At 42.4% G+C, this 12797-nt stretch overlaps 1 protein-coding gene across 1 annotated transcript; it reads right to left on the bottom strand.

Moving 5' to 3' along the window:
* Window positions 1-4255: 4255 nt before the first annotated feature.
* gas1b (growth arrest-specific 1b) lies at window positions 4256-6293 on the bottom strand. Its single transcript, XM_034122645.1, has one exon. The coding sequence runs from the start codon at window positions 5898-5900 to the stop codon at window positions 5124-5126; it is 777 nt and encodes a 258-aa protein (XP_033978536.1). The 5' UTR covers window positions 5901-6293; the 3' UTR covers window positions 4256-5123.
* Between the last annotated feature and the right edge of the window lie 6504 nt (window positions 6294-12797).

Here is a 12797-nt window from a genome sequence, read left to right as displayed (position 1 = left end):
TGTGAGTGTGAGTGTGAGTGTGAGTGTGAGTGTGAGTGTGAGTGTGAGTGTGTGTGTGTGTGTGTGTGTGTGTGTGTGTGTGTGTGTGTGTGTGTGTGTGTGTGTGTGTGTGTGTGTGTGTGTGTGTGTGTGGTGGGGGGTGATGAATGCATACTTGAGAGGTAACCATTGGGGGTGGCACCCCCTGGCCTTTAGGATGTCAGCATAATGGAGTAAAACTTTGGGACCTTATTGAGCTCCAGGGAGACCCCATTCACTCCGGACAGCACCTCAGCCTCGGGCCATTATCTTAGCCTAAAATGTTTTGTTCTTTCTTCAGCCTTCAACAGAACAGTTAGCACAAAATAATGAACCCCTCTTCATCGATAGACTGCCCAATTCTCTTTTTACTAATATTACCTCATACTAGAAACTGAGTAACAAGTGAAAATGTAAAGATAACATGATCTCAAAAGTCAGAAACTTGTGATACATGAGTTTATTGTTCAAATATAGACCTGCTCTATTAAGTGGGTGAAACGCATCTGAATTTGAACATCTGAACAACTTATTTTCTAAATAATGTCCCGAAAAATATAAACATCTTAAAATGGGTAACATATGTAGGCAAACAGAAAACATGAAGTTGTTTTAACTTTAAAAACTTTAGAAATCCTAAAATTCCTTGCTTTGCAACTGGTCAGAAAATGAATTCACGGTTAGCTCTCAAAAGGAGAACCATTGTTGTCTCATCTCATAAACATATAGTCCCTGCTTTCTATGAAGAAGTGGTAAGGGATATTTTTTCAACAAAAGCCCTTAGAAGGGTGTGAAAGGAGCCCCTTCGCACTCCTAAACGCCTGGACACAGTTGGAGGTGCCCCCTCCCCACTTCCCTGGGTCACTAAAGGCATTGAAGTTTTAGAGGGTTGCTACGGCAGATTACTCCACACAGCTGCCCCAGCACCGTGGAAATGAAGTTATGCCCCCTTGTCAGCTATGTTTTGTGTTCCCCCTCCTCCTCTTCTTCGCTCACTCCCTAAAACCTTACACCAGGAGGCCACCTTTGGATGCAGGAGGGAATCAGGGGAGGAAAATAACGGACAACTCCTATGCAGCCATGGCAGATAGAGAATCTGATTGGCTGATTAAATATTCCCTCTTTGCATCATTATTCAGAGGCTCGAAATCCCTGACATTCAACCCAGCGCAGCCCCTCTCCCATACCATTCCCTTCCCCCATTAAACCTCAATCATAAATCAACCCCTCCTCCACCTTTCCCACCTCTCAAAAAGCTCAGGGTACGGCCTGCCTCAAGTCCACCCCCCAGACTTCAATTATTGTGGGTCACTGGGGTTTTTCACTTCACTTTGGCTAAGTTTGTTTATTTTCGGTCAATACAGAACTCCAAGTAGCCTATGACACCATGTTTAAAAGTGCTAAATCCAATATACTCAGAAGTTTTGACTTCTACAGTCTGATTTTGTACGGTATGAGTATGACCTAATGGTGGCTAATTTAGAGCTAACTTTAGATACTGATGAGTCACTAAATAACAGTTCCCTCAACCCTCTATACTGATACACTATGTTTATCACATCTTACACATAGACATTTCAATGGTTCATTTAGAAAACCACAGGATATTTATCTATCAGTATCTTTTGGGGAAAGTAGTCACTGTTCAGCAAAAGTAATTTAGTCTTGTTTCAAGACAGTTATTTTTTAAGGGAATGACAGTTGCCAAATGGGTGTATTTTCTTCTAAGCTAAGATCTTATAGAGCTTCAATAAATGGTTAGTTTTTTTTTAATAGACTTATCATTTATTCTATAAGATATAGAATAATAATACGCGCTTCGGGATTTGTCTTGGCAGATGAGAAGCGCTAAATAAATTGAATTTATTATTTATTATATAAGAACATAGAAAACAAATGCTTTATACAAGTTTGATAAGACTAAGGAGACGATTTTTTGTTTTGTCCGACCAACAGAAAACTAAATATTACTTCTATGATGATTTGAAAAAGATACAAACAGAAAGATTTAAACATTTGATTTGCTGGGATAAGCAAACATGTTTTAAATTATTTTCCTTTCCAAAAAATGATAGTAAAATCTAACAATGAAGAAATCCAACACTAACATCATAGATCACAACTGCAATGGTCATGACAGTACTACTCCACTATTTGCACGAAGGTCTGTGATATAACAAGTTGAGAGAAAATGACAAAACGAAGTCCCAAAAAGTTCCAGCATAAGTTTCCAAGGTCATGAATAAACTTTAAACCTCATACAGAAGGTTGTGCAATAGCTGCCCACTGCTCCTGGTACTAGGATGGGTTAAAAGTAGAAATTAGAGCCAGTTCTCTTGATTCCATGAAAGGCAGTTTCCAAAGAGGCTCAACAGGAAAAAGTCAGTCTGGCGGCAGAGTAGTTTTTAAAAAGTTGTATAAAGTTCCGCAGGGACTAAGAAAGAGGGAGTTATTGCATTGCCATTGTATTAACCTAACTCAAGCAATTATCTGGCATCAAACTGTTTTGCAAGTAGTCCCAAATAATTTCTCTTCCCAAAAGCTTTTGTAGTCATTTTAATGTACATTCACTGTGATAATAAAATGACGTAGTAGGGGGAAATAGTGAGTAACACTCCCATTGCACCAGTGGCCAACAGAGAGAATATATTGTCTGCAAAAACTATCCAAAGTAGGGCTGCCTGTTTTTCCTTGGTGTAACCTAGAGGAGGACGGTTTGGGGCGGGGTAGAGGGGAGGTGGGCCAAGCACCACTGTGAGTTATGATGAGGCAATTTTAATGATGTTCTGGTCCCTGCACCAAAGGCCCCAGTTGACTCTTTTCTGTTTCGCTATTGGAAAAAAAAAAAACATTCCTATTTCCTTTGGTGCCAAAAGTTAATTGAAAACATTTCAGGGCAAAGTATGGTCTGGGGCCCCCATATGATTCTCATCCGTTCATTATCCTCAACAATGATAAAAAGGCATTACAATTATTAATGGTTGGAGCAGAGGCCTTCTCTCTTAAAGTGACAGTGTCAAGCTTTTGCTTCTCATAACAAAAGGCCCCCGAAATGCCTGCACTACTTCACTTTGTTGGTATTTTTCTTACAATTGCTGCCATATTATGATTTATCATTTGGGTCTGTTTTTTATGAAGACTGTTTAAAGCCTGATGATAGCTTGTGTTTTTCAGTTGAGTCATATAGTATAACAAAGAGTACAGAATATGTTAGAAGTGGGAGAAGACTTCATCTAATTGTAAGATAACTAACTGGTAAACAAATGTATCAGCAGGAGTTAGACTGAGCAATAAAGCTGAACTTTCTCACATAACTCCTCTGGGATAGCTGTCTCCCCGTGCTCCCCCACTCCCTGAAAAGGGTGACAGAGGGATAGAGTGAATGAAGTGCCCCAGCATTGTGCTGCTGCACCATTGTGTATTTTCCATCTCCATAATAGAGGTGCCACTCGACTTCTCTTCCAATAAATGGGCTGGAGGGCCCATCTCTTTTCCTTGAAAAGCAACATGGCTGCCATCAATAGTTTCAAGACCCATTATCACAAGTGAAGGAGGGGACGCTGGCTTTTCTGTGAGTATAGAGAGCTGATAGACTCATAACAGGAGACACAAGCATGTAAACAGACGGATACGCCATCACTGCTATCACTTATTTAAAAGAACATCAAACTATGTAGCTTGAAATCATTTAAAAAATATCCATTATACTGTAAGCACTGTTTTGTAAAAGTAATCTTTCTTTGGAACCACCGTCTAGAAATGTTTTTTTAAATGATCATGGTTAGCTTTGGAACTGTTGTTGATTTATCATGCTACTTTAGGGTTATTTTTAAGATTTTAAAGCAGGTAAACACTTGATACCTAAATAGTGCATGACAGTAAAGCTTGGGTAAATATCAAGAACATCTAAAGGACTTTGACTTGTGAGGAATGTTTTTGGCTAAGGCCGCTAAAAGCAAGTCAAGTTTCTGACCTGGTGAATAAATGTGTTAAAGGCTGGTCCCAGTTATATTTTCCAACCCTAACAAATTGTCAAATGAAAATAAAAGTAAAACAAATCTGATTTTAACTTTGTAAAACTATTACTGTGATCTTTAAATACACCTTAGTTACTTAACTTTGTAAATAACCCTTTACAGTCCTAAAATCAATGTGTTAAACCTGACACTTTCAAATGAACTGAGAAATAAACTTACGATTAAAAGTTAAATACAGAGCCACAAAGAATCCAAATTAATTATTTTTTTAAAAACTCTCTTTTATTTAATGTGCATGTACATTCAGCGGAGTGTGTTCATAATGGGCACTTAACATCTCCACTCACCCAAACACAGACATTTTATTTCCCTCAGTGTGTCTTTGTGAAGACTTCAAACAAACACACGGGGTGAGGATAAACAAACTGAGCCAACAGCTTCTTGGCTCCATTTGGGCTGCAATCCCCAGGAGGAGGGGTCTACCTTTTCTCTCGTCTGTTTGAACAGTTTTTAAGAATTAACACTTGATACCTTAAGCAAACATCCATGTTTACAAGGTCAAGTGTATCACTCTCAAAAGCTTCTTGTTTCAGCATTATCCTTCCTGGGATTTAAACACATAGCAGGGGCTTACAGAAACTTTGGGTTTGAATGAAGGGGTTGTGGAGAAAGTCTCTGTAAGGCGGGTAAAAGAAAATTGCTCTGCTTTCCCAGCACACCTCTGAATTGGTCAGGATGAATAAACCCAGTAGTAAAACTTTCAGGCACTTAAGTTATTTTCCTTCCTCTGTGGTCATAATGCAGTTAAAGAGTGGGACTCACTTATTCATACAGTGCAAATCTCTTGTCACTCATATAGAAATATCTTGACAAAAATATGTTTTATACAATATACTGTACAATTTATCTTTACATAGCTGATAAACACAGAATAGGCTCCTTCAGCATGGTCATTTTCGTCACTTAAACATACCAAATGCTACTAAGTGATAAACACTGTCCTGGATTTTATAAACGTATGCTAATCTGCATTCAACCGTTGAATGTAAAAGACCCAAATGTTAGTTTAGGGGAGAAAGACAGTTTCTAGGGAGCTGATTTTGAGCAAGACCACTGACTTTCTGGTTTTCAGATAAATTTGGTCAAAACCAAAATGGTGGTCAGGATATTTAGAACAGTCCGACAAGGTGGGGAGGCACTGGAGTTTTCCTCATATTGATATTCCTCCTGGTCGATATAATCGTCCTCAGAGTCTTCCTCAGTGTCTGAAAATCCGCTTCCCGCGAACCTATCATTGGAATCGGAGCAGAACGTTTTCATGCTGACTTTTATGTACTCGCAAATGTTCCTGTCCGTGCCATCACACACACAAGTGTCGAGCTGCTGCGCCTTCGGCATTGTGCGCATGTTGGAGATCACTCTGCGGCAGTCTTCCGAGCACCTTTCCCCTCCGAAAAGTTTCCTGCAGTGGAATAAATAGTCCCTCATGGCGGAGCTACAGTAGTGGTCCCCCTCGCACTGCCGCCGGGCCTCAGTGCAGCCCACGGTGCTGGTCCGCGGCAGGCACGGCTCGATGGCCTGTTTGGTGCTCCTGCACACCGGGTCCGTGGCGCAGTCGCAGTCCTCCAGAGCCGGGCCACCTTGAGTCATATTGAGCTGGATCAGAGAGGATATGCAGTGGCTTGGACACTTCTTGCGGTCCCCACTGAGGACAGAGGAACAAGCATAAAGGTACTGGTCGTAAGCGTAATGGCACTCCGTCTCTCCGTGGCACTTCAGGATGGCTTTCCAGCAAATCAGCCGACGACTGTGGTTAGGAGATCCTACACAGAGGCCGATTATTAGGAATAATACGCTGCATATCAACACTGCTGTCCGCTCCATCAATATGGCACGACTTGCCATTTCCAGGAAGATTGATTCTTAAAAAGGTTAGACTTCATGTGGGCTTCTGTAGTTCCATCACGCTGCGTCAAAACAAGGATACTCCCAGATGGTTTCATATCATGTCACAGTTGGGGACTTGAAGTCAGCGAGACGCCACAAAGTCAGCAACAACAAGGACGGCCACAACATGATAAGATCGAAAAGTTTCACAGTTCAGAAAAGGTTTCCGGTGCTCGCCAGTCCCGTAGGCTTCACACTCATAGGAACAACTATGTCGTTCAGGACCGAGAAAGACGAGGAAAAGTTAGGATTCACTTTCAGACCTTTTTCCCAAACTCCTCCAAAGTACCGCAATTTATCCCAAAGTCACCGCTTTCTTTTCCAACCCGCATCCAGCCTCTGAGCAGCAGATCTTTGTGATGAGGCTGTGCTGATGGGCTGATAAGGGTACTGCAACCCTCGCCTCTGATTGGTCCAAACTACTGTTGTGATTCTGTCGTCACACGGGCGGTGCAGAAGCTAAACTGGAGTAAAAGGAAACTTTCAGCAACATTAGTTTGTATCATCTCATCATCATAGAAAATGACTTTTTGAAGGCCCACAATTTAAATGATTAATATATATTTATAGGGTTATAGCTATTTTTCACAGTGATAGAGGAGGAAGTCTACTCAGATTTTTGATTTAAGTAAAAGTTGAAATACCAAAGTGAAGAAATGCTTCCCAAGTAAAAGTCATGCTTTCAATGAAGAAAAAGCAAAAGTACTTATTATGCAAAATGGATTTAGTCTGTATTGAATTATAATAATTGCTGCAATGTGTGCATCATTTAAATGTTGCAGCTGGTAAAGGTGGAGCTAACTTTAACTACTTTATATACAACTTGGTAGCCTGTCAATGTTGCATCTTGGGTTAATAAAGTATTACATATTATCTTAATCTATAATCTGTAATGTTAATATTATTATTCAAAGCAAAGGGTAACTATAGAAGTATAAAGTCCACAAAAACCGCTAAATGTACTGGGTTAAAAGTAGATAGATGATCCATTAATCTCTTGCTTTTTAATGATGCTTCTACAAAGTTTCTAATTCTCATTATACATAGTTCGACTGCTGTAGTCTCATTCTTGAATAATTGCTCATCCTGCACTGAGAGCCGTATATAATAAAGCACAGATTCTCTGGAAAACACTAGCATGGTGTTGCCTCCCCGCAGGGAGAGACGACAGCTGTTATAACACATGCAGCGCTCCTGTCTTACTCTTTCCACCATGGAACATAGCAAGCCCTTATTGTGTAGCTATTATACAGCACTGCACATATACATTTGCATACACCAATAAAGACGTGACAGCTTGGAGTTTTAAGACCAATGGTTTCCTGATATGGAGCTGGGAAAGTACCAGAAGCCTTCACATGAGCTATGTAAAAAGAATAAACACACATTTGGCCGTTTTTTACTGCTCCTCAGTGCAAATGCAAGCAGCGGTGTGAAATCCTAATGACCTAGTACTTTACCTTTTGCTAAAGGGTATTTCCTATTTCCTAGCAATAACACTTAAGGGTGTGAAGAGGAATAACAACTACAACCACACACTGTAAACAAACATGAAGCCACAGGGAGTGAAAACAGAATGGATCTGCGGCCTTGAGGCCAGCAGAACAAAGAGTAGAAAAGAAAAGCCCTCAGTCGTTGGGATAACTGTTCTTCTGACCCCGTCACATCACCGCACTATGACCACAGAGATCTGGCAGCTCTCAGGGGACCCTCAGACCCCCCGATTCCAATTAGAGAGATTAGAGAAGAGTCAAGACAAGTGCAGAAGAGTTTCTTAACCAAACAACCCAGAACACCCCCCTCCACCTCCTCCAGCTGGCATACCACAGCAACAGGATGACTGCAGACTCAATTTACGGCAACATCAAAGTGGAGGTTGGAGAATGCCCAAATGGTGAACTGCTCAAGGGTCTGCATTAACTACAAAGAGCCTGTCATCCGAACAGACTGTGAAGGCCAAAACTGGATCCTAACAGACAGATATGGCTGCTCTGTCACTGCCGTAGACGTGACGATTAAACATGTTTTCCACTTTTGTGCAACGTTTAGAATCAGAATCAGAATTACTTTATTCCTCCCACAAAGGGGAAACTTACATTTTGGTATCTCTAACTTTGCCCTCTGTTGAGCCACACACTTGTACAAAGCTTTCTTTCAACAACAAACCAAAGAACACACCCTTGCCTCAATCACATTATACTTTCAAGAAGGAGCTCATAATGCATAGCAGGACCAAAATCCCATCAGTGTTGGAGGGCATTCAGACGAGAACAACGGCCAGATTCAGTGGAGCCAGTGGCTCTGTATGATGGAGGAGGCAGCTGCTCTCTCCCAGTCTGTACCTCTTAAATTACTTTAATACATCACTTAAATTCTGTACTTGTACACCAAAGATTGTTCTCAGGGAAATATGAGGCCAGTGTCCTTTGCAGTCTTGTCCTCTATTTATTTCAAACGAGTACCTCCGGATATGCATCCTGTACATGCGGTTGTTCATGGCGACTTGCATATAATAGTGTTTCCAGAATTGGAATGCGGTTCCCGAGAGTGGATTTGTAAATACTCATGCAGAGACAGACATGCTCTTCAGTTTGTCTCCACTGCTGTCAGAAGTCATTACACACAAGCTGCTATGCCAGAACAATTCACTGAACTTTGTATTCAAGTGCTTCCAAGCTCAGAGAGAGGCAGAGAGAGGGGAGGGAGGAAAAGGAATTGATACTAAGAACCTGCTGACTGTTTTTCTGCCTGCATTTATTCATTTTTCTGTGGTTCTTGAAAACTGCTCAGATGTCTGCCTTAGACATACTCATATTTTGTCTCCATTCTTTTCACATGAAAGGGAACATTTCATATGCTTTTGGTGAAAACAAGAACATAACTTGCATGCATAGTCATGAAGAGCAGTATAAGGCCCCGGCTCCACGAGAACACATACGGCAAAACGCATCGGAGTAACGCAAACGCAACCGCAAAAAACCTTCCGACCACACGCAATATACACCGGATTGTGTCAAGCTCCACGAGACGGCTCCGTTTACATCCAACCGCTGGAAAAGCTGCAGTACATATGCCGAACCTGTACGTGGCGCTGTAACTTCCTCCACAAAAGCAGCAACTTCCTCCACAAAAGCGGCGAAGAAGAATGGTTGTCATGGCTGCACTTCTGTTTATTCTCCGCGGTGGGGGCGGAGGGAACCGTGCAGAGTTTTTCGCCGGTCAATGTGTGTTAAAGTTTAAATCTTCATGCTTCCTCATGCAGCAGCTGATCCAGTAAGTAAACCCGACAGTAAAATTAAACATATTTATAACTAGTTTAGGTAGTTTGAGAGGTCATTAAAATAGCTAAGGGTGGTGATCTGACTTGAAGTGTGTGTTTTGCTCCCGATGCTTCACAGCCGGAGGAGCTGCGTGTCTCCGTCCTGTCAGATTAGACTTCACTCGCATTTATGTTCATATCGAGATAAAGATAAATAATCTGAATTCAGTGTGCAGTGTACTTTTGCGGGGGTGAGCAGCAGAGGTGGGGAGAGGCGGGGAGAGGCGGGGCTATGAAACGCATGACCGTATAGGCGACCCCACGGCCCCGTTGGACCCCCCAGAGCGCTCCGTTCCCAGATCTATCCACCTTTGGACCCGTTGTCGTTTGCGGGGTCTGTTTCTACGTTTCTGTTACGGCGTCGTCGAGCTTAAAGGGCTATACGCATGAGAAATATGCGGATTTCGTCCTCGTGGAGCCTACGCCTAAGTGTCATCTTGAATCAAGTCAAAAACAAGACAATGCAGTAGTTTGGTTTTCTCCTTAAAGATCAGACGAGAGGGATTGGATCACATGGATCAAAGATAATTTAGCCACATAGCATCATTATGTCAGCCTATCAATCAAACTACAAGTGGATTGATTGCAACATTGTGTACAGAAATTCATAATCTCCTGAGGATGGATCCTAATGACTACAGTGATGCTTTGAAGTTTGCTGTAGTGCCACATTGATATTCACATTCATTTTTTTTTCGTGGGAAATGTGTCAACTACTATTAAATGAATCATCATGACATTTGGTATAGATGGTAGGATGAAGATGACTTTAGAAATCCCCAACTTTTCATCTAGTACCACCAAATAGCATAATATCTACAACATTAATTATTTTAAATGGCATACAGACATTCTTTGTTCCCAGAAGATACATCCAAATGACTTTGGTCATTGTCTTTCTGCTATCAATTCTATACTCTTGGCAGGCCAACATAACATCCTCTCGATTGCCCCTTTCACACCGGCGCTTTTCCAGCTCCAGCTCCGGCTCGGAGCTGGAGCTGGAAAAGCGCCGTTTTTTCCTGTTCACACCGCAGCGGCGCCGCGTCATAGCTCCGGAATGCGGTTCACTTCCAGCTCCAAAAAATTGTCGGTCTAGAGGCAAGAGCTTCGGAGCTATGACGCGGCGTCGCTTACGTCTCTCTTACGTCGAGGCGTGCAGGAAACTAAACCCACCTCCCCTGAACATGGGTCGACTGAAGAGTCTCGTCATGCCTGCCTACAAGCAGTAGCGCTGAGCAAAGTGACTAGAAGGCAACCACACACTTATAAAAAAAAACACACTTTATAAAGTCAGGCAACACTAACCAGGCTTCGTGTGATTCTGTTTATTTGTACCTTACTTTGACCATCCGTTCGCTGTTATTGATCATTGTGGAGAGCAGGCAGACGTTTTGTTTGTTATTATAGCAGCTATCGGATGGAATCAATACATGGGTTGCACAGGTTGTCATGTCCGACTATCACAAGTAGAATTATAATGAAAAATACACCGGTAAAAAGTGCCTGTAGAAAACGGCTTAGCAAGTCGTCAGTTTAGCTTCGGTTGCTATGCTAACATCACCCATGTTATACCAGAGAAACTTTCATAACAGCGTTGTGATGCCAAACAGCGTCAATTCAGACTGACACACATTCACTTAAGGGGAACTGGGAATATGTATCAGCTGCTTGTGTGACAGTCAGACAGTGAATACTTTAGAGCCGTGTGAGCTAACCCGGAGCTAACGGGAGAATAAACTCCCGTGGAAGTGCAGCCAGCACTGCAGCGGTCGGTAAATGCCGCTGAAACACATTAATAAACAATGAACCACGGCACTCTGGAGAAAAGTATTTGGTTGGAGAAGTCGTTATTTAATTTAATCTGGCTTCGTATGATTAAAAGCAACACGATCATCGACCCGACACAGTCCCCCCCCCCCGTTGTTGTTGTTGTGAGCTCCGTTGGGGAGAAAATCAGCGATGTAAACGGTGATGTCATGACGCAGCAGCGGCAGCTGGGCAGTGTGAACAGAGCGGGAGTTGAAAAGGGAAACCGGAGCTGAACCAGAAAAGCTCTAGCTAGGAGCTAGAAAGGGAAAAGCGCTGGTGTGAAAGCCGCATGTGTGGTCCGTATGTTGTCTTTCCAGACTCTAATGCGGCTTTCACACCAGCGCTTTGTGTGTCAGTCTGAATTGACGCTGTTTGGCATCACAACGCTGTTATGAAAGTTTCTCTGGTATAAAATGGGTGATGTTAGCATAGCAACCGAAGCTAAACTGACTACTTGCTAAGCCGTTTTCTATAGGCACATTTTACCGGCGTATTTTTCATTATGATTCTACTTGCGATAGTCGGACATGACAACCTGTGCAGCCCATGTATTGATTCCATCCGATAGCTGCTATAATAACAAACAAAACGTCTGCCTGCTCTCCACAATGATCAATAACAGCGAACGGATGGTCAAAGTAAGGTACAAATAAACAGAATCACACGAAGCCTGGTTAGTGTTGCCTGACTTTATAAAGTGTGTTTTTTTTTTATAAGTGTGTGGTTGCCTTCTAGTCACTTTGCTCAGCGCTACTGCTTGTAGGCAGGCATGACGAGACTCTTCAGTCAACCCATGTTCAGGGGAGGTGGGTTTGGTTTCCTGCATGCCTCGACGTAAGAGAGACGTAAGCGACGCCGCGTCATAGCTCCGAAGCTCTTGCCTCTGGACCGACAATTTTTTGGAGCTGGAAGTGAACCGCATTCCGGAGCTATGACGCTGCGCCGCTGCGGTGTGAACAGGAAAAACCGGCGCTTTTCCAGCTCCGAGCAGGAGCTGGAAAAGCGCCGGTGTGAAAGGGGCATAAGACAACCCATACTGTTATCTCAGCCAGGATCTTTCAGGATGGTACCACATCTGAGAGAGCATCTCTCTGGGGGAAGCCACACACCATAGCAAGAATTTTTCTTTGACTTTGAACTCACAGAAGAGAACAGAGCCACAAGCTCAAACATCGGTCATTGTGGCTGTAAAGAAGGCAAGAGTACTCCGAAAGTTTTTTGTTTTGTTGTATTGGTTTCCAATCAGCAAGGATTTCAGATTCCTCTGGCTTGTATCACAGAAAAGAATAGCATCAAGACAGGGAGTAAAGCTGGATAATGTTACAAAAAGATGAATGTTCTGGCTGTTTCACTTTAGGGTTCTGCAGAAAAGCAGAGGGGACTGTAGAATAGATAGTAAAACTTCAGATAGAGATAGAGAGGAAGACACTGGTTTTGTTATCACAAAGGCTGGTAATTGATAGTGGGTGCTGTAGATGTAGTAAAATGTGTGTTATAAGGCACAATGGAAACTCTCCAGGGACTCTTAGGCCTGCAGTATAGAGACACTATAGACCACACAGTGGTCAGGCAATGATAAGATAACAGAGCCATTTCTCTTCAAAGAGGGGAAGATAATAAACCCATACAAACTTCATCACAGGTAATGAGAGGATATGTGGGTAAAACATCAGTGGGGTAGCTTTTACGAATGGAAAAGAGACTAGTTTGTTTGAAACATGACC

Source organism: Trematomus bernacchii, unplaced genomic scaffold (assembly GCF_902827165.1).
Source record: "Trematomus bernacchii unplaced genomic scaffold, fTreBer1.1, whole genome shotgun sequence".
NCBI classification, from domain to species: domain Eukaryota; kingdom Metazoa; phylum Chordata; class Actinopteri; order Perciformes; family Nototheniidae; genus Trematomus; species Trematomus bernacchii.
The sequence above is the reverse complement of the archived record's forward strand: the minus strand, read 5'-3'. Positions and strand labels throughout refer to the sequence as shown.

Coding starts and splice junctions, on each gene's coding strand:
- gas1b (XM_034122645.1), bottom strand. CDS start 5,900: ATGGCAAGTCGTGCCATATTGATGGAGCGGACAGCAGTGTTGATATGC.